General features: G+C 32.1%; 5 protein-coding genes across 9 annotated transcripts; 2 read left to right on the top strand and 3 right to left on the bottom strand.

Annotated features, from left to right (window-relative positions):
• The first annotated feature begins 77 nt into the window (after window positions 1-77).
• Window positions 78-1399, top strand: LOC126872473 (intraflagellar transport protein 22 homolog). 2 transcript variants are annotated; one of them, XM_050632483.1, is made up of 4 exons: window positions 78-225; window positions 421-590; window positions 672-862; window positions 957-1399. In XM_050632483.1, the coding sequence occupies exons 1-4, from the start codon at window positions 118-120 to the stop codon at window positions 1124-1126; spliced, it is 639 nt and encodes a 212-aa protein (XP_050488440.1). In that variant the 5' UTR covers window positions 78-117; the 3' UTR covers window positions 1127-1399. The 2 variants fall into 2 exon arrangements, with proteins under 2 accessions (XP_050488440.1, XP_050488431.1); XM_050632474.1 differs by having other exon boundaries at window positions 663-862.
• LOC126872039 (bifunctional coenzyme A synthase) lies at window positions 1392-3807 on the bottom strand. Its single transcript, XM_050631530.1, has 5 exons — window positions 3009-3807; window positions 2508-2851; window positions 2197-2451; window positions 1928-2110; window positions 1392-1826 (listed from the first exon to the last, which is right to left on the bottom strand). The coding sequence occupies exons 1-5, from the start codon at window positions 3601-3603 to the stop codon at window positions 1623-1625; spliced, it is 1581 nt and encodes a 526-aa protein (XP_050487487.1). The 5' UTR covers window positions 3604-3807; the 3' UTR covers window positions 1392-1622.
• A 184-nt stretch (window positions 3808-3991) lies between these two features.
• Window positions 3992-5563, bottom strand: LOC126872366 (uncharacterized). The gene is made up of 5 exons (XM_050632246.1): window positions 5260-5563; window positions 4953-5098; window positions 4619-4775; window positions 4393-4512; window positions 3992-4316 (listed from the first exon to the last, which is right to left on the bottom strand). Exons 1-5 carry the CDS (start codon window positions 5543-5545, stop codon window positions 4165-4167), a joined length of 861 nt encoding a protein of 286 aa, XP_050488203.1. The 5' UTR covers window positions 5546-5563; the 3' UTR covers window positions 3992-4164.
• An 80-nt stretch (window positions 5564-5643) lies between these two features.
• Window positions 5644-13952, top strand: LOC126871671 (protein MTSS 2). 4 transcript variants are annotated; one of them, XM_050630753.1, is made up of 14 exons: window positions 5644-6264; window positions 6864-6905; window positions 7083-7144; window positions 7352-7425; window positions 7564-7648; window positions 7729-7820; window positions 7887-8167; window positions 8253-8552; window positions 8769-8897; window positions 9032-9188; window positions 9266-9559; window positions 9629-9768; window positions 9828-10195; window positions 10286-13952. In XM_050630753.1, exons 5-14 carry the CDS (start codon window positions 7632-7634, stop codon window positions 10938-10940), a joined length of 2433 nt encoding a protein of 810 aa, XP_050486710.1. In that variant the 5' UTR covers window positions 5644-6264; window positions 6864-6905; window positions 7083-7144; window positions 7352-7425; window positions 7564-7631; the 3' UTR covers window positions 10941-13952. The 4 variants fall into 4 exon arrangements, with proteins under 4 accessions (XP_050486710.1, XP_050486685.1, XP_050486693.1 ...); XM_050630728.1 differs by lacking the exon at window positions 6864-6905; XM_050630736.1 differs by lacking the exons at window positions 6864-6905; window positions 8769-8897.
• LOC126871519 (alpha-2-macroglobulin-like protein 1) lies at window positions 13699-24888 on the bottom strand. The gene is made up of 25 exons (XM_050630408.1): window positions 24599-24888; window positions 23937-24097; window positions 22296-22537; window positions 22088-22204; window positions 21682-21848; window positions 21455-21563; window positions 20933-21166; window positions 20595-20837; window positions 20129-20454; window positions 19680-20038; window positions 19469-19605; window positions 19271-19394; window positions 18713-18833; window positions 18327-18555; window positions 17626-17831; window positions 17088-17437; window positions 16699-16931; window positions 16388-16639; window positions 15861-16250; window positions 15505-15736; window positions 15250-15422; window positions 14859-15173; window positions 14662-14719; window positions 14365-14586; window positions 13699-14244 (listed from the first exon to the last, which is right to left on the bottom strand). Exons 1-25 carry the CDS (start codon window positions 24679-24681, stop codon window positions 14042-14044), a joined length of 5286 nt encoding a protein of 1761 aa, XP_050486365.1. The 5' UTR covers window positions 24682-24888; the 3' UTR covers window positions 13699-14041.
• Window positions 24889-25273: the final 385 nt, after the last annotated feature.

Here is a 25273-nt window from a genome sequence, read left to right as displayed (position 1 = left end):
AATACAAATTCTCTTCCATTTTCAACGAAATATAAATTTTTATATTTAAATATAAATATTTGATTTGTTATTAGAAAGCTGATTAAACTATAAAATTCATAAATATAAGTAGTTGTTATGGCGACAATTTTCCAAACACTTAGGTTCAAGTACAGTGTCTGCACTAAATTAAAGTACACATATAATATGCAACCACTAAAGATAATTGTTACAGGACCTGTTAGGGTAATATTTCAGTTGTATAATCTTTATGTAATTACTGTTTTATTATGCAAGAATTTATTGCATTGTTTGTTTCACCTACTATATGTAAAAGTAGTGTTAAATAGAACTTGTAATCAATATGTATATCTATAATGTATACAAAAATACAAATTGAGTTAATTCTAAAATTTCAATTATTTAAAAAATATTTTTTAGAGTGGTAAAACAACAATATCTAATTTTCTTGCCGATGCTACGGAAATACCCTATGATTATCATCCAACTAAAGGTGTTCGAATATTAGAATTTGAAGTACAAAACATAAATGTGAATAACAAGCATATCGCAAAAGATATTGAATTATGGGACTGTAGTGGAGATCATAAGTATATATAAACAGTACTTTATTTATTTAAAAAATAATATAATACGTGTAATGTGCTGCAAAAATATTTCAGATTTGAAAGTTGTTGGCCAGCTATAAGAAAAGATGTGCATGGTGTTATACTTGTATATAATGAAAAATCAAATGAATGTTTGAAAGAAATTCAACAATTATATGATTATTTTATTGATCAAACAAAATTAGATCCAGATAGATGTGCAATTTTCTGTTATGACCCAGAAAAAAGAAATCCAGAAATATCAAAAATTATTTGTGAGTATCTATGACTTATAATATTAATAATCGTAATATTCACAAAAAATTATATATTTTTATTTTATTATAATTTTTTATTTTATATAAACAGCTTCAACATTTATGAAAGTATCCCATGTTAAATGTAATATAGAAAGCGGTGGAAGTAAACTAAAAGCAGATTTTGCATCATTCATAAGTACAATACTTAATAAAATGCATCATTATATAAATCAAGAAGATAAAAATATTTTAAATGAAAACATATTGTTTACAAAATAATATTATTCAATATTATATAGCATAATAAATTTTTATCATCTGTTTTTAGGAATTATATTCAAAAATTTATTTTTGATGCGAACATTTTATTGCAAGAAAATCAATTATTATCTTTTTACAAAATATTTATGTATTTTCACATTCTATATTTCACATTATAATTATAGCATACTTACACGTGAATATTATGTATTATATATAAAAGTTTAGATTTATTATATGACATTATTTTGTTTACACAATATGTACGCAATATATTCAAATATACTTCCTCTCCCCAAACTTTTATTTCTTAAAACTAATCTTATTCTCTCATACAAATATTTTTTATAATTAAAGACATATTAATCATTTCAATTAATGTGGGAAAAATTACGTTTCAAATTTACCCAAATGTAATTTAGAACTAGCACAACTTATTAAGAATTATATTTTATACAAGCAAAAAATAAGGAATTTAATAGATATTTGCGATCTTATACTAACATAATTTCTGTTAACTTTTTGCTTGGTTGGTTAAAAATGTCATTGATTCGTTCCATGCCCTCTGCACTTGTTCTTCGGTAATGTTATAACTCCATAAACTACATATCACAACATTTGCTTCTTTGATTTGTTCTACATTATTTGGTTGAGCTTGAATTCTTACTTTTGCATCAGCTTCGGTTAATCCGTTTCTTTCTACTATTCGTCGTATAGCCTATGAATAGAAGAACAAAGAAGTTCTAAATTTTATTAACAAAAAGTACTCTAACATGAAATATTAATCTATAAAATTTAATCTATAAATTAAAAGTTTACCTCTTCTTGTGGAATAATGCATGTCCAGATTTCATGACATTCATGTTGCCATTTAGCTTGAATCAAAACAGCAGCTTCCATTACAATTACATCAAATCCTTTTGCGTTGAAATCATATATTTGTTTCTTTGTTTCTTCTAAAATTATAGGCCAAACAATCTTATTTAGCTTGCTTAATTGCATCTATAAATAGATTTATATTTTTAAATATAAGCCCAAAAATATCAATATTAGGTGCTAGTAATAATATGAAATAAATAAAAGCTTACTTGATCATTAAATACTATATTTCCGAGTGCTCTTCTATCAATAGATCCGTCAGGTTTCAAAATAGTGGGACCAAAATTTTCAACTATCGTATCAAAACACTTTTTGCCAGGTAAATATAAATCATGTGCTATTTTATCACAATTGACAAGTGCGGCACCCAATTTTTGTAGTTTCTCAGCTACAGATGATTTTCCACTTGCTATACCACCAGTCAAGCCAATGATATAAGGTTTTAAAGGTTTATTTCCTATTTGCTAAAAAGTTAATACGATTAAAACCTTTGTATAATACAATTTAGTATAATACATACAGGAGCTTTAAGTTTTGTTCCCAATAATCGTATTCTTTGATTACTAGAACTGACTTTACTTTCTTCATGTTCTTTATGATTCTCATCATTTATTAATTTCACGACATGAATGTCTAATTTGTTTAAATTATTTTTCTCACGCATTTCATTCACTTTATCTCCACCACGTTTTGTTTCTTCGCTAACTACTATCATCTCAAATCTTGAATCACATTTAGTTGGTCCGTACATATCATTTATAGCCACAACTTCATATGTTATAGTTGGATCTATGTCTTCTAGAAAGTCTTTGAGATTTAAAATTCTTATAGAGCAAGGTTCTATCAGTTCCCACAATAATTTTGCTGAAAATTTAATTCAGTAGATTAGTTAAAATATTAAGGATTATGCAAGATTTAATTTATAAAAAAACTTTTCATTTATGAGATTCTGTAATAATTTATTAATCAGTAATATATGAATTACATTTCTTACAATTTATATTTATCTGTATACTCTTACCAGACAACATATTTGTATCAGTTACACCAACTGTAAGTTTCTCTGTACAACGTAATGCAGCTTCACTTAATAATATTTTATGTCCATTATGTATTCGATCAAATGTACCACCAAGTACTACATTCTTGTAAGTTTTTTCTTCATTAACACAAGATGTTACACTATCTAAGTTTCCTGATTTTAGATCATCGGTAAAATTAATAAAACTACAACCCATGGAAGTGTTTGCTAAATAATCTTGAATGAATGTGTCAGCTTCTCTTTTACTACAAGCTTTATCAAAAATAACTATTTCCACAGGTTTCTTGGTATTTATTACTGATATATTAGGATTTTTCATACTTGTAAGTAACACTCGAACATCAAGTGGAGAAAATATACTAGATGTATTGATATAAATATCGGCAACGATTTGAGCGTAACAACTTATTCGCCACTGAGGATTTGTAATCATTTGATTACCAGAGAGAAATATATTCTTTTCTGGAAAATATTGGATATATAAAGTTTTTAATACGTGTTTTTTTATCATCGGTAATAATTTCATCACTCTTGTAGGATTTGTTAAAACTAATAAACCGGTATTTGCCATCATGTAACAGAATTTCTAAAACTTTAACCTTATCTTTTGATGATATCTTATTTGAAATGTAACGTATATTGTCGTGCTATGCTCATGCGTGTTTTATTATATTAAACTTTTGCATATCAACTACTTGTAACATATTAAAAAATTCTCTTATCATCAAGAATATAACTGTGTTAGGATATTGTCTTCACATAGTTGCCATGCATATACACGTAATATTATATAAAGTATTAGTATATAGACGTAATTACAAATGCTCAAACCTGTTACTATCAGTTTTTAAAATTTTGTTATTCAATTTTTAGTTTATTATTGGGTTTGTTACAAATAATAATAGTACATATTTATAATTTTTGAAAGAAATAAGAATTTCTAGTGAAAAAACATTAAGTAATTAATTAACATTAACAAATATTAATCAAAATATTGCATTTCTTATTCATAACCTATATTTGTAATTTATATCATATCATATCATAACTTACATTTTATATATCATATACAAAAATGAATAAAAATAATGATTAATATATATATACATAATATTTAATTAAATTTATAATTCCTTCATATTGGTGGTGTAGAAAAACAGCGCAAGGACTTGTGCGAGGAGAGTTTATGATGTAAAATTAACCATTGTACTAATTTTATATGATTATTATTAAATGCCATTTCTAATAAGCTATTGTACCATTTGTCTTCAAAGCCAAATCCACATCCTATGAAAGTAGAAAATATTATGTTTAAAACACCAAATATGTTGGTAAAATAAATTAAGCTTTTGTAATAACTAACCAGTTTTTGCAATCATTTCAAGGCAAGAAAAGTCATCGTCCACTGGATTATTAAGAAAATAATAAATAGCCATACATAAAGCATTCTCTCCTATTGTTGTGACAAGGGAAGGGTCAGCACCTATATGCAAATTTAGAGATGAAACAGACCTACGTGTATTATAATATTTAATTATATTATGTATACTACAATTTTGTTTTGTATTATTATTCTATTTTATACATACCCTTTGCTAACATAAAAGCAATTAAACATTTATGACCTTGGAAACAGACACGGTGGAAAGGTGTTAAACCATAAGGTAGAGATTTTACATTTACCAATTGTGGACAATTTACTATTATATCAATGCATTTTAATGCATAAAATTTGTCATAACATTTCTAAGAAATAATACATATAATTCTATATATTTTATAAATATGACGAATCATAAAATAAAGTTAATAATAAGAACTGAATAAATATGTTTAGAAATATTTTTAATACAGAATTTTATATCTAATATTTTATAGTATAATTCATATTATATAACGATATTTAATAGGTAAGCAATTTACATCAGTCGCATATTCCAAAGCATTTAACATTTCTTTATGACTGATAATACTTTGATGTCTGGCAATTACTCGATTATACGTGTTAAACTTTTGTAATTCTAATAAGTCGTATTTCGACTCATTCGTGATTCTTTTAGAACGATAATCTGCAATTTAAACGCAAAATTTAAGATATTAAAAACATTCTTTTTATCTATAATCTATATACAGAGCTGAATATAATATATAAAAAGGTCTGAATTAATAAGATTTTAATTTATATGGAATTATCAGCTATCAGAAGTTTGAAATTTCAAAATGTATGTACCATGAATGTAATTGAGTATAAAAGAAACAACTACGATAAATCCAGTAGTGGCAATAAATTTAAAAATGTTTGTAATTTCACTTAACGTTGTAAAATATTTAAGTAAGATATCGTAAAATGATTCGTTATATTTTAATATGAGGCTCATAGTATCTGTTTCTTTTAAATTATTTCCAATTTCACATGTGTTTCGTGTCAATATTCGAATCGAGAAACCCCTTTTAATCGTACGATCTAGGAACAAGAACAGCAGATAGGAATCTACATATGGCAAACATTTCCCCATAATTGCTCTGAATAACCAATCAGAATAAGCGAGAAATGATGCAGGATGTCCTCTTTCAATAAGTAGTCGACACTCCGGAAGTGATTGTCTAAAGTCTAAGGGGTAGAGAGAGCCGTTACCCTGAGTAACGATTAGATATACCCCGAATCCTCAATTTGAAGTTGTGAAACGGGGTCGCCGTAGGGGGCACAGATATTCAGGTATTGCAACGAAAACAGAATCGACGCAGACGCGAGAGCGATAGCCATAGTTGCTCGTCAGAATGAGTGCGTTGTGTTGAGATACCCGTCCCCTAGTGTTTACAATTTTCTTTGGCAAAACTAATCGGTGTTATGATTGCACATTGTTGGAAAATATTTGTGAAAATAGCACAGTGATCATTCGATTTCCAAATTGTTTTATTCGAAATTATTCGTGATACAGATATATGAGAGGCACAGTGTAGGTAAATACACTCAGTTGTATTTCCCTGTGTTACTTCAAACTTGTGTCTTGTTACGAAAATGGCGAATCTTACAAATCGCCGATATTCTTATGGAAATTTTGTATATATCTATATGGATAACAAAAAGTAAAACTATTCTACGATTCTAATGTGGAAGAACTTTATCGGAGCCAAGTAAGGAAAAAATTTCGGATAGTCAAAGATGGATGCAACAATTGAGAGAGAGTGCAGTGCTTTGGGTGGCCTCTTTCAACAGATTATAACTGACATGAAGGTAAGTAACGTTAATGGTGTGTCAATATTCAATATTTATTTTGCTTGAGCGCGACCGCGTTTTTTCCTGTTCATTGTTTTTTGTACGCTTTTCTACCTTTGCACAAGTAACGATGCAGGCCAAGGCGCGTTGTCGATGCAACTGTTCTTAATACATATACATATTTCGTAAATATTATGAAATCAGTATGACCGAAGAGGCAACATATTCCTTTAGTTATTTTTTCTTATGGTACCTTTTAAAAATATGGTTCCATTGTCCTAATTCTGGAAACTACTCTTCGAAACCATTGAGATACTTTAATGCGATAAAACGAGGACGATAGCTAATTTACACTTGTTCTAGTTCTATAATACTGTTCCGAAATATTTTTTCATATTTCCAAGATAATAAATGTATATATTCTTTTTACTTGATGGAACTAGTAAACAACGAATATAACGTCGAATAATATTTATAACAAAGTAAATTATGTAAAATAATCCTATTTAATAAATTTCATATATAAATTTTTTATAAAGTGTTATTTAATTTTATCAAACAGCCACAAAAATGCATGTAATATTGCAGCTATGTAACAATTCAATTTTCTTCTTCAGGTAGCTTCCTAGTTCATAAAATTATCTAATCAGAAAAGATAGGTAGGCGTATGTGATTGCATTACCCTATTAAATGTGTTGTATTTTTATGATAACATAAAAGTATCTACATCAAATGTAATAATATGTATTTGTACAATGTATAAAAATCGTATATATAAATTATTTATATATTTCTTATTTTGTAAATAAGAAAATGTTATAAAAATTTGTTTTTAGAATGGAGCACCATTATGGGAAGATTTAATTTCAAAAGCAACCAAATTACATTCTTGCCTAAGGTAATAATTATATTTTGATTACAGTTTAATATTTATTTTATTAGTAAACTTAAGATTTGACTTTTGTATTCAATAGTAATACTAATTATATTGTGCATAAAACATAAAAATAAAATTTACTGCAAGCTTGTATTTTAATTACAGATGTATTGTAAAATTTACTTTACAATAATATAATATCTCTAATTACATTAGATATTTTTTTAGGGCTGCTATTTTAGCTATTTCTGCATATCTTGAAACCTTTCAAAAAATTGCTGATGCTGCAACTAGTGCAAGAGGTGAATTATGTCTTATTTTCTATGTTTATTATAAACAATCATACATCAATATTTGTTTGTGTTATACTTTCTTTTTTAATTTTTTATGAAATACTTTTAAATGTTAGCTCTTAGTCCAATAAAATATTTGTAATTAAGGTGCAACAAAAGAAATTGGAACTGCTTTAACCCGGATATGTCTTAGACATAAAGCAGTAGAAACACGAATGAAATCATTTACTAGGTAAGTTTTCATTAAACATTAATAATTTTAAATATTTATTTGTTAAATAAGCATTTTTTATTTACATATTCTTTTATTAGTGCTATTATGGATTGCTTGGTGTTGCCTCTTCAAGAAAAATTAGAAGATTGGAAAAAATCTTTAATAAATTTAGATAAAGAACATGCTAAAGGTTAGTATATTTAATGATAACATATTTGGAAATGTTGAAATATACTTGAAATTCTGTTAATTTCAGAATATAAAAAAGCAAAAGCAGAATTAAGAAAGCGATCTACTGATACATTACGTTTGCAAAAGAAAAAAGCACGAAAAGGTCATCATTTACAAGGACAGACACAAGGGCATGGAACATTATCAGGTGATATTGAATTGAATCGAATGCTAGAATCTTCAGCTGCTGTTGTTCAAGAAAAACGGTTAAGTTTAGAAGAAACGGAAAGAAAAGCCGTTCGCGCGGCTTTACTCGAAGAAAGGGGCAGATATTGTCTTCTTGCCAGATTTTTGAAACCAGTACTTGTTAGTAACATCAATTATAATTACCGGGTAATTAATAATTTAATTTCAAATAACACTATTAATAACATGTAAAAAACAAACATAGGATGAAGAAATTGCAATGCTAATGGAACTGACACACTTGCAAGAGGTTTCTGATCAATTACAACGACATGCAGCCTCTCCACATCATTTACCTCCTGCATCAGAGCAAGTAATAACAGATATAAAAGGTTGCGATGTAACACAGTGGTCACTTGCTACGCCGCCCTCAAGTCCTTCTCTGTCACTTGGGTCAAGAAAAAGTTCAATGTGTTCAATTAGTTCTTTGACTAGTAGCAGCAGTGGCTCTTGTAAAAGTCATCCAAGTCCATCTGGACACCCTTGGCACAGATCACTTTCTCAGGTGAAAATTACGGTAGCATAAATAACGGATATTACATCTTTTTCGTTCTGCTTCGTTATTATACTAAGAATGTCAATCATTTGTGCATGGCATATTAGTTTCACTATTTATGCACTAGCCATATTTTAAGCAAGTAGTTGCTTATGGATCATAGCATGAATGCCACTTGGCATCGGCTTAGTGTGTATGTGGTAGTCGATGTTGTACTCGTTGTAGTCTGTCGGTGTCAGGCCCTCCAGCATCAATGGTATGATGACACTACGCCACTTGGTAAATGGTAGTTCCCGTGACTCTGGCTTCACTTCTCAGGACACGTTATACACACAACCAATCTCTGAACATCAGGTAAGGTTGTTAGACACTAGTTGCTTGCCAGCACTTCATATTTTTCCTTTTTATTTGCAATATTCAATAGAGCACTGCATCCTTTGAGGTGTATGTCTTTTTTATGTTTTTGAAGTTAAACTGTGTTGTCGTAGGTATCAAATGTGTCTTCTCAAACTAATCAAAATACTGGTTGTACTACAACAAGACCTGTAACTACTGCTACTTGGCCTGACTTGCAAGAAACATCAGTTCAGTATGATAGGCAAAATCAAAACACAATCAACGAACGACCGCACACGATTTCTTCTGGTAAGAAAATTATTAATTAAAATATATGATAAAGAATAACGTATAATTTACTTATAATATTACACTTATTCTTGTAGCTTATGAAAAAGGCCATCAAAGACCAGCACTCAGTGTCTACACATTCCAAGCTCCAGATAATAGTAGCTGTTGTCATAGTCAACCCGCTTCTCCAGTTTCTTCTTCCTCTTCATGTTCTTCCTCTAATCAACAAGCATCTAGAGTACAATTGCGTAGAAATAATGGTAGTCATCGCCCTCCTATACCAAACAGATGTTCCAGTTTAGAGCGACCAACAGTTCCAGTAAAAAATGAACCTCCTGGAAGTCCTAGAGGGAAACCTAAGTTACCACTTCCAGCACACTTAGCAAAAGGTCTCTATTAATCTTTATGAATTATGTTAATGTTTAGAAAATAACATATAATATTACGATATAATACAGAATTAGCAACTCATCAACTTCAACAACCAATGTATGTGAACATGCACGAATTAGCAAATTTAGCTGCAAGTCGCGCTCAAGAGATGCAGTTACCTTTACCACCACCTCCTGCTTCATTATCAGCACCAGGAACTGAAAAGGTAAGGCAACAACATTTGACATTTTGTAACTATAAGTGCTTAGCTAAATATATTTTTAGACTGAAATTACGGAAAAAGATGGTGGAAGTCAAACATCAGAATCTAGTATTGAATCTAGCAGTGGATATGGAAGTCAAACTACTATACCGCATTCTCATTCACTTCATAATCCAACTGAAAATGCATGGAATGTACCTGGTGCTGTATCTACTTTAACGGTCCGTAGAGGATCGATGCAGCAAGTGAATAAACCTCCACCACCAACAAGACGAACGTCTACTATTATAACTGCTACATTCAATAATCCTTCAGCAGGTTCTAACGATGAACGCACTGATAATACTTGCGACGAAACTGAAAATCTTCCTCCCCCGCCAGCGTTTTTGTTAGAAGGTTCTTCACCTACAGCTAGTCCTACTCCTCAACGGTAGAATATAATTCTTTTCCATGTCTATTATGAAAGATTTCAATGGCACGTAAAACGCTAATGTAACGTAATATATATTCTATATCGCAGATCTATCTCAGTGTCGGAAACAGTAAGGACTCTTACAGAGTTACGTCATACACCTGCTAGTCCATCTCTTTTACGGAAAGCTACAGGACAAGCACAGTCGCATAACAATGCGTCTGCTACATTACCACATAATGCTGTGTTGCAAGTAACTCGATCATCTGTTGAACGTTCATGTGCAGCCATTCGTTCAGCTTCTCAAGAACGTAATTCAAATACTACACAAATAACTACTGTCAATACAGGTGTAAATATTCAAGGGCAAGGTCCGGGAGGGGTTGGCCAAAGTTTTATGGCGGTTCTCAGTGCTAAGCTCATTAACAGTACAGGTAATAATGCCACAAGTGGTAACAATACGAATAGTAGTCCCAAATCTACCAGAAAGCACTCCATTGAACAGCAGATAAGCAAAAATTCTAAAACACCATCTGGTTTTCTCGAGACTTTGAATGCTAAATTAGCGCAACAACAGCAAAACTTGCAAGGAAATAATACAACGAGTAGATCCGCAAGCGTAAGACGCATAATGGGTAATCGTGTACCCATTATGGATCCTTTACAAGTCAGGGATTCTCTCATGGATCAAATACGAAAAGGTACCTCTTTAAGGAAAACCAGTGGTCCCATTAACGATCGTTCAGCACCTAAAATTTATTGAGTATTATAATACGGATGTTCGTACAAGTTCCTTTGTTATTTCTGATGCATCTGATATTTGCGACCGTTGCAACAATCGCAACACGCATTATCAAGTCTGAACAATAACGTGTTTACATCGCCAAATAAAATTGCGCTTATTGCGCGTATATATGTACCTTTACGAACGTACATTTGGTAATTGATAATCAGTTAGACTGACTTCTTTGCATTTCGGTGCACTGACGTAAAATTCAAAGAGTAAAGCCAATTTTTTACCTGAATTCGTTAATATCGTGTTTAGTTTGATTAAAATTATGTAAGGAAGGCAAGCTCTATATTAAATCCATCTTTAATTTATATTTCACAATGCGTGTCATAATATATATAATATATACATATATATTAATTCAGTGCAAAGATAAAACGACGTGTCTTGTTTAATTAGAGAGCCCAATTTTATTATATCGTACGCGTACTTTATAATTTAAAATAATAAGATTTAAATAATATATTTATAAACTAAAGTAGTATATTTACATATTATTGCAACTTTAAGTTTTAACTTAAGTTGATGTTTGATACTAATGCCTGATGCTTGCCAGTACTATGGAAAACCTGACTGACTGAATCATATTTTAGTAGCAATTTAATACTTTATATTTTAATTTAAAGAAGAAATACAAAATCTGCATATATAATTTAATATAGAGCTCGTGTCTTAATGTATTATTATTTTACATGTAGTGATTAATTTTACCTGTATTGTCTGTCTTTCATTTTCCTGTATGAAGCGCACAAACACAATTGTCATTTTTATTTCAGACTATTTTTATTTTCTACTCAGTATCGTGTTCCATGCGAGCACAGGTTCTAATAGTAGCATTTGTCAACCAATATAATACTGTTTGGTATGACAAAATTGAACGTAAATGTATGTGAGTATTACTGCCCAGGTAGAACTTAATTTTAGAATTAGTTTTTATATTGGCCCGATTCCATCGAGATTTATATCTTTAATATTTATTCAATATCGATATACAATAATATTGTATTTTCCAGACTACAGTATTACTGCATTATTTTTGTTGTTTGAACAATGTTTGTAAGTTAATTTTACCACACCTTGAAAGTTTTTGTATTAACTTAGTGTAGATTTCTTTAGATTATACCAATTGTCTTTTACACATACTGCCTTCTTGCTAGAGAAGTGACACTTTTAAAAAATCCTTAATTTCGATATGTTTGTAAAAATTTCCCAACTTTTTTTTTAATAGTAAACGATATATATGAATAATATTTTATAAAAAATTTTAGAAATCTAAAGATTATTAGTTAAATTACAACAAAATTATTAAATTGGTAAATAATTACTAAATTGTTCAATAATTAGTAATCTTCTATTTCAAGGGTTCTATTTTATTTTTATTAACTGTGGATCACTTTTCTAGCAAATTAATGATAACCACTTAGTCCTAGTTTTAAAACGTATATCCATATTTCGGAATACCATGGATTTGTATTTAGAATACTTCGCGATTGCAATGTCTGTCTCTTGCATATTGATTCTACATATCCGAATTTTTGTATCACTGTGTTTTTTGACATTAGGGTAAATATTGTACAATACTGTTTTATAATATCGATATCTACGAAGTTAGGAGAGCTGTTGAGATATGTGCATTTACTATTTACTCGAGCATTTACTGCCAACGTGTTCGACCAATATTCTCATAAATATTGAGTCAACATTTCGTCACAGTACTTGTGTTCTGCCTGGGCAATGCTGTTCCAATATCGATAAATATTAAAAGTAAACGTATATATGTATATCAGATCGGCGAGAAAATTACTAGTGCGTTAATACATCATTTTTGGTGAATGTATACCTTTGCGCATATTTAACTAACTGATGAAAATTATGATCCCAGTGTAACAAAGTATTATTAATCGTATTCGTCTCGTTTTTTCTTAAGTGACCATTTGCGAATAGGATTCTATAATATCTACTACATGTACCGTGTTGTTTATTCGTACGGATAAACGGTGATGTACTAACTACAAGCAAAAAATATCTATTGAATAGAGTATAATTGAAATCTTTGGAAACGACGCCGACTGAACTGAAAACGCTACTGCCAATTTATAGACATTCAAAAATCGTTCCTTTCATTCCTGATGCAGGTGTTAGGTTTTGCATTTTACTTTAGTGAAGCGTCGCTACGGTTAGTTTCTCTAGCGAACAGTGCAAATAGTCTTATTTATTTCGAGCAAGCATTTTACCGTTTACAAATGTGGATAAATAGCGAACACATTTCCAGTGATAATGCGATTTGGTATTTAATGCTGAAGTCGAACATAGGAAATTACATAAATAACAATAAAAAAAGAAGGACGAAGAAAGAAAGAAAGAGAAGAAAGATCGATAGCTTTATAACAAATATTCTCTGTAGCTGTGCAAAAAGATAGAAAGAGAAAATGTTTCAATTCCATCAGCATTAAATGACAAACACTTAGTATGATAAATAAAAAGAGCCGTAATAATAAAATAGATAACCGTAAAATCTGCTGTAATAAAATAATATTTAATGTAGTAAAAAGTTCGAGAGGTGATTGTTAATTTGTAATAATTATTTCAGTAGCAGATCAGATACAAAGAATAAATAAATAAAAGTATAACAAACAAAAAACCGATATTCGCTTTTTTGCGTGTTCACTTGTCAATATACATATATATACATATACATATATATAAAATTACGAAGGAATAAATTAATCAATTTACTATATTGAAAACTTTATTCACAATATATATAAAAAAAAGAGGAACTTTCCATTCCCTGATACATATATAACTAATTGCGACGATGATGTTCGTTTATGTTTTCACGTGGACTATAGCTTATCCTATGATTACTTACATATTATGTAACTGATATATTTGTAGATAAAAAAAAAAAACAGAAAATGAAAAGAGTAAAGATTCATGTATATACCCTGCGCGAAATTAGTTCAGTTAAAAAAGAAAACAGAACATACAGTGTTATATCCTTGTAATCGAAATTTACACAATCGGTTTCAAACATTTTGCGCATTAAACACATTAAGATAGGTATACTAAATCTAACCGTAAACCGAGGGATCTTCGTACGTGCATTGAATGTTCTCTTCATTGAAACAAGAGGCTCGTGCCTCGGCCAATTTGCAAGGCATACCGCTTACCATTGGTAAACCATATATATGAAACGAATCGTTCAGTGTTTGTTTCTGATCCCCGGATGCAAGAAAGTCGTTATCCTTGTTTATGATTAATGCAAAACTTCCAGCTGCAAGAAAATATTTTTTTATACTAAATATACATTGTAAAACGGTGTACGTGTTATGTGTATCGAGGTATGGTGGTTTAACTTATCAATGTGTACCCCGTCTCTTAGTACGTTACGTACGGTTATCTAACTGTAAACAGGAACAATTTGGGCTTAAAGTGAACTCGACCGTGGCACGAAGACGTTGAACTTCTCGGGATGAATGCAAGTCTAGCAGCAATCTCACTTTGCGAAGTCGTCTGATTGCTACTTTAACCGCGCTACTTGCCGAACAATAAACATCGCTAATGTTTGACGGTAACTCCATACATACGGGACATGATTGGTTTACTCCCGTTGGCACTAAAGTAACATGTAACGTGAGAAACGATAATTGTACGTGTAACTGTTGTAGATTGTAAAATACATTTTACTTACACGGAATATTCGTCTCGGCGATTGTTGTAGTGTTCTTTATTTCAATGTCTGGCTCCACCTGTAAGAAATTGTCTCTATCGATAGTTCGACGAATCTTTTTATTTTCTTCGATTTTTCGTTGTTTGACAAATTTTATTTGACTAATTATTCGCAAGTCGTTTGGAACGATTAAAAAAGTTTGAAATGTATATAAATACCTGTACAGGTTCTTCATTCTCTATTTGTATAGTTGATACAGTTTGGTCTTCCGTTGTAAATGTCGGTGTTAAATCAGGTGATCCATTGGTAGTGATAGCCATTTCTGTTTTATCATAGGCATCCGGTTTCATATAAACTGGAATTGGTCCCTCTATTCCATCTGGCACTGCTAGTTCATGATTGACGACGAAGAAAGAGGAATTCACCGGACTGGTATTAAATTCTTTGTATTGCTTCATAGTAGATAGTTGATTTGGCGTTGTTTGTTCATCGACTGGTTCCGCGCTGCTACAAATTGAAGCGATTGTGTAATTCTGAAAGCATTTATTCTATCAATCGTTACATCTTTTTTTTTCTAATTAAAATTGAATAGAAATCGTCTGGACTTACAGTGGATACGGTAAGCTCTTGCTGATAGTAATCGTAAAGCCTCACGTTTGCTGGCTTAAGATGATCGACAAAATACTCCTGTATTATTCTAAACGAGACGCAAGTATTTTGTCCAGTTAATTTATCAAAATAAATCGTCATAGTATCTTGGTCTTCCTCGAATCGTTTAACTTCTGTAATTTATGAATAGATTTCAATTAATATCGTATTATTATCCGTTAATTCAATTTGTAATAGGAAAGAGAGTGAATTTACTTGAAGATGGATCTAATAACAAGTGAAGACTCGCTCGATCAGGCACGTAACCACTTATCATTCCAATTTCTAGCAAAGCCATGTTACTTTCCTCATCTGCCAGCTTATATCGAGCACAGATTGTAATTTCTTGTAACGAGCATTCGTTTCCATGACTAACGGAACGGGCTCTCACCGAAAGATCAAAAGCATCTGAACCGGTACTATGCGGGACATTGTATTTAAGATTGCTCTAAAATTGAAACGCAATGTTTATATAATTTGCAACGAAAAAGAAATTGCAAGTAAATAATTATATACAGAGTTCGTAGCAAAGTTCCTGTATTCTTGAATAAAGATAAAGACATTTATTTTACCTGTACTAAAACACATCCTTTGCCTTGAGCAAAGATTTCTACGATAGTTGGTAAAACAGATAAACGAATTTGCTTAAGAACCATACGATTTTCGTTATGCAATTTGTAGACATAATCCACTTCCTTAGCAGTGACAAGAACAGACAAATCGATATTTCTATGTTGTACAGTCATAGCATATTTCGTAAGAGCCTCCAGTCCAACAACCGTGTCTTGAGTGGACGTAAATCCACCTTCGGCGTTTCTTTGCTTTGATATCCAGCGAACGGCTTTCAAGGCTTCAATCAAATGTCCATCACCTAATTTCAGTAAGGTAAGAATGACATATGCAGTCATTTCGATGCTTAGACCGATTGAAGGCTTAGTTTTATCCTCCCACCAAATTAGATTCTATAACGTAAAAAGATCAAGTATTAAGAATAATAAAATCGTAATTATAGATATATTTTAACTAAGTATCAAATAAAAAGGAAAAAAGTTTAGAAATAAGATATATTTCCTGATCGATTATATATGTTCATTCTCACTTTGTAGCGTGTAGCGAGATTCATCAAAGATGTCATGCTGGAATTGGCCTTTGGATCTCCCAATAATGCTAACGCGTATGTAGTGAGAACCGTAGTGTGTAGATTATTGTGACCACTAGCTGTTCCCTTTTCCAAACAACTCTGGGCATTATTAACAACAGACGATGACAAAGGAACACCAGATTCGAGCAAAGAAATTAGGATGTATGCTGTTATTCCTGATGACAAGCCATCGTATTCTTCAAGACCGCCCTAAAGTAAAACTTGTTGCAATTTATTGAGACATTCGAACAGTTGAAAATTTGGCGAACCTTCATCTGTTTGTGAAAGACAGTGCCTATTACGGGGAAACAACCATTTTCCAATTGTTGCGATGTGATCCAGCTAACAGATAGCTTAAGATCCTGTTCGTCGATATGAATCAAGGTTACAGCCTGAGCAAATGATTTTAATACGAATGCAGTCAGCCATATAGAGCTTTCACTACTTCCAAACGCAGAATAAGAACCATCCACATGTCTGTACGTTAGCTCTCTCTGATATCCTAAGTTCAATATATAATAAAAACGGTTAATACTGCCTTAACTGACCAATAAAAAATGGAAGGTTTTTTTTCAATTTTATAAAACAAATTTCAATCAAGTACATTAATCGTTCTTGCTAAAAAATATTCCTCTTTCATAAAAATATGTAACGATACCTTTTTCCATATTCCTAATCGCTTTCGTACGAAGTTCGGGATTATCGATTCCGATCACATCCAGATATTTAATCACGTGAATATTTGGAACAAACAGTACCATATTTTGTTCACCGCAACCTTTTGGTAATTGTACAAGTTTATCTAAATTTTCGAGTGCCGGACCTAAGATGTCTCCTATCAAATTTAAATACGCTCTCCCACTATCCGGTACCGCATCTTCAGGCAATGTCAATTCCCACATGAACGCGGAATCATCGCTGAAATCCATCGGGCAAATCAACGTAGATTTCGTTTCTTCCATGGGGAAACCTTCGGGTAGAATTAGAATCGGTTTCATGATTACGTCCCTTAAACATGAATAGATCAGGCATTACGTTCCTTAAATATGAATAGATTAGTTATTTGTTTATTATTAATTTCTATTTCTTATCTTTGTATCGTTAAAATTTATTCTTACTTCCTATTAGGAAGTTTCTTCTTTTTTTTTTTTTTTTTACTATTTGACAGTACGAGCTATTTATTTATTCTTAATTACCGCGTAAATACCACAGTCTCTGGTCCGCATGGTTCAGGAAAATCAGTGTCTATGAAAGCGGCAACTGTTACGTTAATTTCTCCGATTACTCGTGGTTTCAAGATGTATTGATAGACAATACTGTCTCGTGGTTTTACACAGAACGAGGCGATAGAATTCGACGAATGCAAATCAATTCCTTCTACTTCTTCCATTTTAATTTTTACCTGTATATTAATAAGTGAAACAAATTATTAAATACATGGATACGAATTTCGTGTTACATGGATTTTGGAGTTGGGAAAATTATTTGAAATAAAATGCAATTTCGGTAGACGGTATACGCCTAAAACCAATCTATTAGAAAGTATATTTAAAAATACGAAATTTCATGCATAAGAGAATTCATATCTTTTAGTACTTAAGAATTTATTTGTTATAACAGTGGCAGATTCAAACGGAGTGAGGGCAGTAGCGCGGTCGCCTGTCCTCTCCTCAAGATTAATAAAATATAAAAATATTATGTCACAGTTTGAAAAACTAGTTAGATATGGTACAAGATAGAAACATTAAAATAAAAATTACAAGCAAATTTATATCTTGTAAAATAAGGTTCAAAAATGTACTTATATATGTACTTTTACACCTTTTGTTACTTCTTCCTCAGAAAGGCTTCTGGATCCGCCACTGTGTTATAGACGAACTTACAACGATGCACTTACAGGTAAACTGTGATGCATGTAATTGAAAAGGGACACTTTGAAACGCATTATTTCTCCACGTTTTATGCTGTATGGTAAACTATAATCCAGGAAGAACAATTGGAATGCTGTTATAGTGGTCGGAGGGGCTATTCCAAGACCGTGAACCGGCGAAATACATGTTGTATATCCAACCCAATCGGTGATGGTGTGCGGAAGTGTACGTTCTATCGTTACTTTGCCCTCTTTTCTATGAAAAATAATTAAATATATAGTTATAATAATAAATCTGATCGAATCTTGATCGTGATCAACAAGTAACGTATTTATCACAAGAAGACATATAAGAAGGATTGTTAGCACTCTCGAAATATTCAGTACGCTCTTAAAATGTATTTCAATCATACCCAGTAGGCACCAATTCCCACAACCACGTTTCAGGAAAATATGATCTAAGTGTAGCCGTCTGAGCCGGATTTTGGTCAACATATTCTACTCCTGGGTCCATGGCCGCAGCAGCAACAGCATCTGTTATTGGACAAGTTAAAAATTTCAATGTTTTTATACTTAGTCGCTTTCTTCCATAAAGAAGTTTTGCAAGCATGGAGCGTGAAGCTTTGAATTTAAAATCCACTAGTTTTGCGAATGCATAGGTCGCAATTGTTTTCTTTGCAATCGTCAGCTTGGACGAACGATCGAAGAACGTCTTTCGTTTATTCTAGTTCTGTAAATATACATATATGTATATCTCATCGATTCGTACAAACTTACACTCGATTTCTTTTCTTTTATTTGCACATGCATTACACATGCCAAGTAAATGGAATTTTTTAAAAACAGAAAATGACCTACGATATCTTTATGTTCGTAAAAAACTGAAGGGAAACGATGGCATTGCGTACCTTTCGTACTTTGTTACACGAGATTAAATTCGTTAGTAATAAGAAAGATTAGCAAAAACTCGCCAGAATGGAAGGACTTGAAAGAAGACACATGGGAGGCAAGAAACATGTCTGTGTGTTCCATGTACATCCACGGGCATGGTCGTGTTTGTAATACGAGATCGCTCATTACAATCACTCCAAAGTCCTATGAAAATCAAGATCGAATCGTTTAGAGTGTCTAGAGGTTAAAGGGATGAACACATACGCAAAAAATCTTACGACAAAAGCTTGTACAGCGTCCACATAGTTAACCCTTTTGTTGTATATTACGTTGTATTTCGTGTTTCTCCTTTTTCGCAATTCGGTAAATCCTGGAAAATGATTGATCTCTTCGTTCGTTCCTTCTGATGCCATTGCTGTACGATTCAAATTTAATATTACAAATTACGTCAATAATTATATCAAAGTTATAAATAATTCAAGGACGTACATTTGCAATGAATTGCCGATAGAAAATGTGGCTCTGGAGTTGGATGAAATCTTCTCAACTGGTCGAACGTTTGAGTGGCACTGATCAGATTGGATTTCGATTTACCCAAAAATAGGGTCGATTTATCTACCGCGGAGATTCCACAAAGCGATCCAGGAGCAGCTTCCACGTGATACTGAGTCGCCGATCCTGGTGTTTGAACATCAGTATGCCATGCGGTTTTTACTTTGTTCTCAAAACAGTGGCCAACTTCTATTGTGTAAGTTGTTGCGACAATTTCACCATCTGATCGTACGTAATAAAGTAGCAATTCCGAAACTGGAGCCATGCTTGGCGTTACTTTAACGCTTAATGGGAATCTAAAAAATATATATTTTTTAGCTGAGAGCTAACGAATTGTCGATGACACAATTTAGAAATCGTAGTATAAAAATATTAGAAAAATTTACCTGTGTACTATAGCTTCCTGCTCCGTTTTGTTAGCAAAAGATTCAATAGAACCCAATAAATTGTGAAATTCAAAATAATTCAACACCGTATCCCGATTAGGTTTGTGCTTTACGTGTCCATATATTAAAATACCTCCCTTGGAATTGATCGAATAATGGAAAGAAATGGATTCACTCATGTTAGGGGGTGTCGTATACATAACGTTAAAGGAATACTTTTCGCCACACGTGATCGGTTGATTTCCCCGAGCTACCGTTAAGTAACTATCGGACGGAGAATACCAAGGATTTACGGTGGTAGATGCTGATGGTTGATTCATGAAAACCTGAAATAAATTGTATATGAGACCAACATTTATGAGAAATTAAAATCTGAATGTTTATAAACATAAAATGTTATTAGGATTGATAAGTCTCTAACGATAGTTAGTAGCAATATTAATAAGTTACTATCAATGTTACTTACTTTCCAACGTTGGTCTGGTGGATAATAGGTTGTCGGATAATCAACGGCGGTGGCGACAAAGCTTAACAAAACGATATTTTTATGTTGCGGTGGTACGACAAAATCGACGAAACCATCAGGCGATGACATAAAATCACGACATTCTACAACATCTTTGTCCCATTCGATTTTTCCACGTACTTTTAGGCAAATTTGAATTTTTTCGTTCGGAGCAGGCGTGTCGTCGTGTCGCAAAACTCGCAACTATCATAAAAAGATACGATTTAAATAAGGTAATTATTACCACTGACAGATTAAAAATTATATTCGAGTAACATAAGCATGAGATAAAAATTCACTTTTCCATGATAAGGTAAACCGAACTTGAAGTATTTAGGTGTATAATTCTCGTATTCTAATTTCAGTGCTTCGTGCATCACCACGGTTCTACTAATCGTAGTTTCTACTACACCAGTCCCGGCTTCTGTGAATTCGGCTATGAGAACGATATTGTTCGGATCCATTTTCCAATGCGCCAATCCAAGAACCGTTCCAGAAAGAACAAATTCGGTGCAACCATCCGGTTTATCGAGCTAAAATATTTATTTCGTCTTTGATATACCTTTCCACTTCGATAATCAAAATGAATACGATAGAAGAAATGTATGACCCGTTTGATGCAAAAGTGGTATAGGTCGATCTTTTGCCTGTTTGGTTTAGCTGCAAATCTCGAGAACAAGTATATATTCGTTAGTTTCTTGGTGGATGGCAGAATAAGCAACGATCTTCCTTATGGAACTCTTACTCTATTCCTCGTTATTCGGTAACCAGCATTTTTTTACTTACACCACTTTTGCATTAAAAGGCTCGTGTATACGTACTTCCGTTTCGTAACGTATTGCCGGAAGATTGGGCAATCTTCTCCAACTTGGCGTTTGCGGAGTTAACTTCAGCAATAGATTACCTTTCACAGGTTTACCGTAACTATATCTGTAATGTTAATCATTATTTAATCTTAATGTATAATACGATTTACGCATTAATGTAATAGCTTAGCAACGTTGTTCGTAATATTTGAAATTTTATGGTAAAGATACGATAACGATACTTGACACAGATGTTCCAAGTCACGTTCTCCACATCCGCAAGAATATATTGTGGTGAATTGATGGTTATTTGAAATTTTGGCAGAACGTATTTCTCTACTTCAAATCGAGTAGTGTGAATCAACTTAGAATACTCTCTTTCTTTCATTACTTTTATGTTCCACGTTCCCTGTTACATAAATTACACGTAGGGTTTATATAAAATTATTTAAGCATAGAGAAAACCATCATATTCTTATTTTTCTTATCTAACAAAATAGCAACTTGTCTTTAGTCTTTGAAACAATTATTTTCTCGTTTAGTCGATTTGTTCTCTCTATCTTTTGATTCGAAGTATTCGGTTCTTTCTAACTTTCTCTTTAACTTGATCGCATTTAATTATTTTCTCCATAGACGTTTCGATTTTACCAAGGTTGGTTCCGGAGACAAAGGAAACGTCAACTGAGCCATCCCGTTCTCCGTGCTTATGTTCGTCCATTGCGCTACTCTCACTAACGATGGACTTTCGATCCATACTTCTGGAATCTGCGAAACATATTCAAAGTAACGACGAAACGATAACTTCAGGGAAGCAATAGAAATCTAACGAAAAATTTGGAACGAAGTAATTTCTCACCGATTTTTGCGACGGTTTTAAATCATGCATAAGCATAAGAATTCTGATTTTAACGTCTTGACCGGGCTTGTAGGTCGGTTTATCGGTTTCTACGAAGGTGATCAAAGAATCATCCTCGATCTCTACGGTTGATTCCGATACCACGACGTAATCGGGATACTTGTCGAATTTGATTTTTAATCGGAGCCTTGCGGTTCTGGAAGCAGTCTGCGGTACTGTTAAGTGCAGGCATGTTTCTGTACCTGAAAAAGGGAAATTCGTAGATAACATCAGGAAAGAAAGTTTTGGGATTGAACTGGTGCTTATAATTTATAATATTAAGTTTGAAAATGTAATATATGATTATTTGCCATGTTAGCTTGCAACATCGAAGCAATCGTCTTCGTCTGACATAAATGCATTCGCGCAAAAGGACATCCTTAATCGTTAAATTGCTATACCAAGAAAGGCTGCAAACAATTAGCTGCTTAATTACACGTCGATTTAGATAATCGTTGTTCCTACAGTTGCCCATACGAGCTTTAAAAAAACATTTGATACTAAAGTTTTCCCAATAATAATAGGATTAAATTTGTTCATCCCGTATATAATAATATAAATGGGTTTCTCATGTATATATTCTAGCGATTGCTTATTTCCTCTCCAGAGAGGGAGTCGGCCAATTCAGTCCCCCCGCAGGAAGCGACAATTTCAATTTACGATTTGTTTAAAGAGTCCGATATGAGATGAAAACACCTACAGAGATAAGGGAGAAAATGAAAACCAAGAGAATAGGAAAAGAATTTCTTGAAAGTCGAAACTTTGATTATTTTGTAGTTTCTACGTCATTTTTCGCGTAGCTAGACAATTGTAAATTAACTACAAAATAACGAGTTATTCGAAATATTCTTTTATACCGTAAAACGTTGTTCCAAATATCATCTTTTCCCTTAAGCAGTAAAAGCGTAGAATTTGGAACGATCTTTATTAGTAAAATCTTTATCTTCTATGTTACTGTACACCTAAGCACTCTTACATCTTGATAGTTTTCTGCTTACTCGTTATCGCAACAAAGATTACGTAAAATTAAGTAAAATTCATTAATAGTAATTATAATTGAAGAATTGCGTGTTTAACGTTTAAAATCAAAATCAGTAATAATTTAACGCAATGGTATTTCTATATTAACAACTCATCAACATTTCGTTAAATTAATAAATAATACAAATTCGTATAAATTAATATAAATTGAGATACATCTTGCAAATTTCATATATAGTTTATGCATGCCATTGACGGAGGTCGCTTATCGAAATGATACCGATGATCTTGAGTACATACATAATATGTATAATGTACATACACAATGTGATGTCAAAGGTCTAGATTGGATCTCAAAGAACTGTGAATCTATTCTCGCAGTACAATAAAGACGAGTATATACAAATTACAAACATCTATCAAGACAACTAACGATGTAACGCGTGAATAATCTTTTAATAATTATTAATTTAAAACTTGAAAAATTGAACTTTGTTTCTTCGTATGACAAGAATTTTTTAAGTAACTAATAATGGCGTGCACGTAATTCTTTGAAGATTATCGTTACTCTTGCAATATTCTTTGGTTTGCAGTTCTTCGTTCAATTACAAGTGTATTTACCTGTTTTTACAACGGCGCTAGTACGAGCCAATACTTGATTTTCTATCGTGGGCACTAGCTCGAGAAGAACATGAGCCGGTAGTTCCAAATTGTGTAAAGACAAACAGCCGCTTTCGGTTTCGCCGGCTAATAATCTTTTCGGTGCCATAAACACATATCCCCTAAAAACAAAATAGAGCTAGCACAAATGCAAAATAATATGCTACAAACTTTATTTTTCGTCTTGTTCTGCAACCCCTGCAGTGCATACGTATGTTTAACGACGTAATATTACATCGATCAAATTTATATACGTTAAAGATTATCGGCATACCACTGTGTATTACCAAATATCGTAACTAAGTAAGAAAGTTGATATCTTTTTAGAAATCAAGCTTGGAGATTCTATCGAACAATCGCACAATTTTTCTCCTGAATATTATATATTAAATATTTTTTTCATTTATACTTTATTTATATTCTATCTATCATCTTCTTATCTTTCTTCTATATATTATCTAGTCTTTACGAAAATTATACGCGCAATTAGTTAGTACTTCAAGATGGCATATTCTTCTCGTAAAGTTATCGACGTCTAACGCGTCCACTAAGACATTGTCGTGATCGATAATCTGATCGTTATCTTGAATTTGAATTCATAGAATTTAATCGGCTACAATTACCGATTTGGAGTCGACGTAGTTTCGCAGTAGCGTGAAATTCCCACAGAATAAACAAACAGCACCAAAAACACCAATTTACCCATCGTACGTATCTCGTATAGTCACACTGTTTCTAACATTTAGTTTCGACAAACTATATTCGCGAACATGCTTAACGCTTATTCAAGACCTAGCGCTTGTTCGCCCATTAAATGGCAAGTATCGTTTCCTGTACGATAAAGACGCAAAGAACGTTTAACAATGCGTTAATATATGTACGTAGCTCTGCGCTGTACGCAGACTGAAAGCACGATATTCGTTCAGTCCCTCTTATTAACCCCCTGAATCTGTAAGGAGAAGGGTTAAGCGTTTCGCTAATACCGAATAGAACACGTACGACGTACGTTCAATTTTCTTCTATGTCACTTATCAAGCTTTAACGTACGATGAAACATGAAATTGTTGATAGAGGTAAGGAGTATTACAATAAAAGAATTTTCTGTACATTTCAGAAAATGTATAATTTGGTGTTTGATCTAACAAAATTATAAGATATCTACGATAAAGAACGAAGTATAATAATTTTTTGTACTAATTTGAATAATTATAAAATTATTGAAATATACTTAATAAAGAACTGTAATAACTTTGTCACAAGTAATATTATATTTCGTAGGACATTCTTCTTGTTTAATT

The sequence above is a fragment of the Bombus huntii genome, chromosome 1 (genome assembly GCF_024542735.1).
Source record: "Bombus huntii isolate Logan2020A chromosome 1, iyBomHunt1.1, whole genome shotgun sequence".
In the NCBI taxonomy this organism is placed as follows: Eukaryota; Metazoa; Arthropoda; class Insecta; order Hymenoptera; family Apidae; genus Bombus; species Bombus huntii.
The sequence above is the reverse complement of the archived record's forward strand: the minus strand, read 5'-3'. Positions and strand labels throughout refer to the sequence as shown.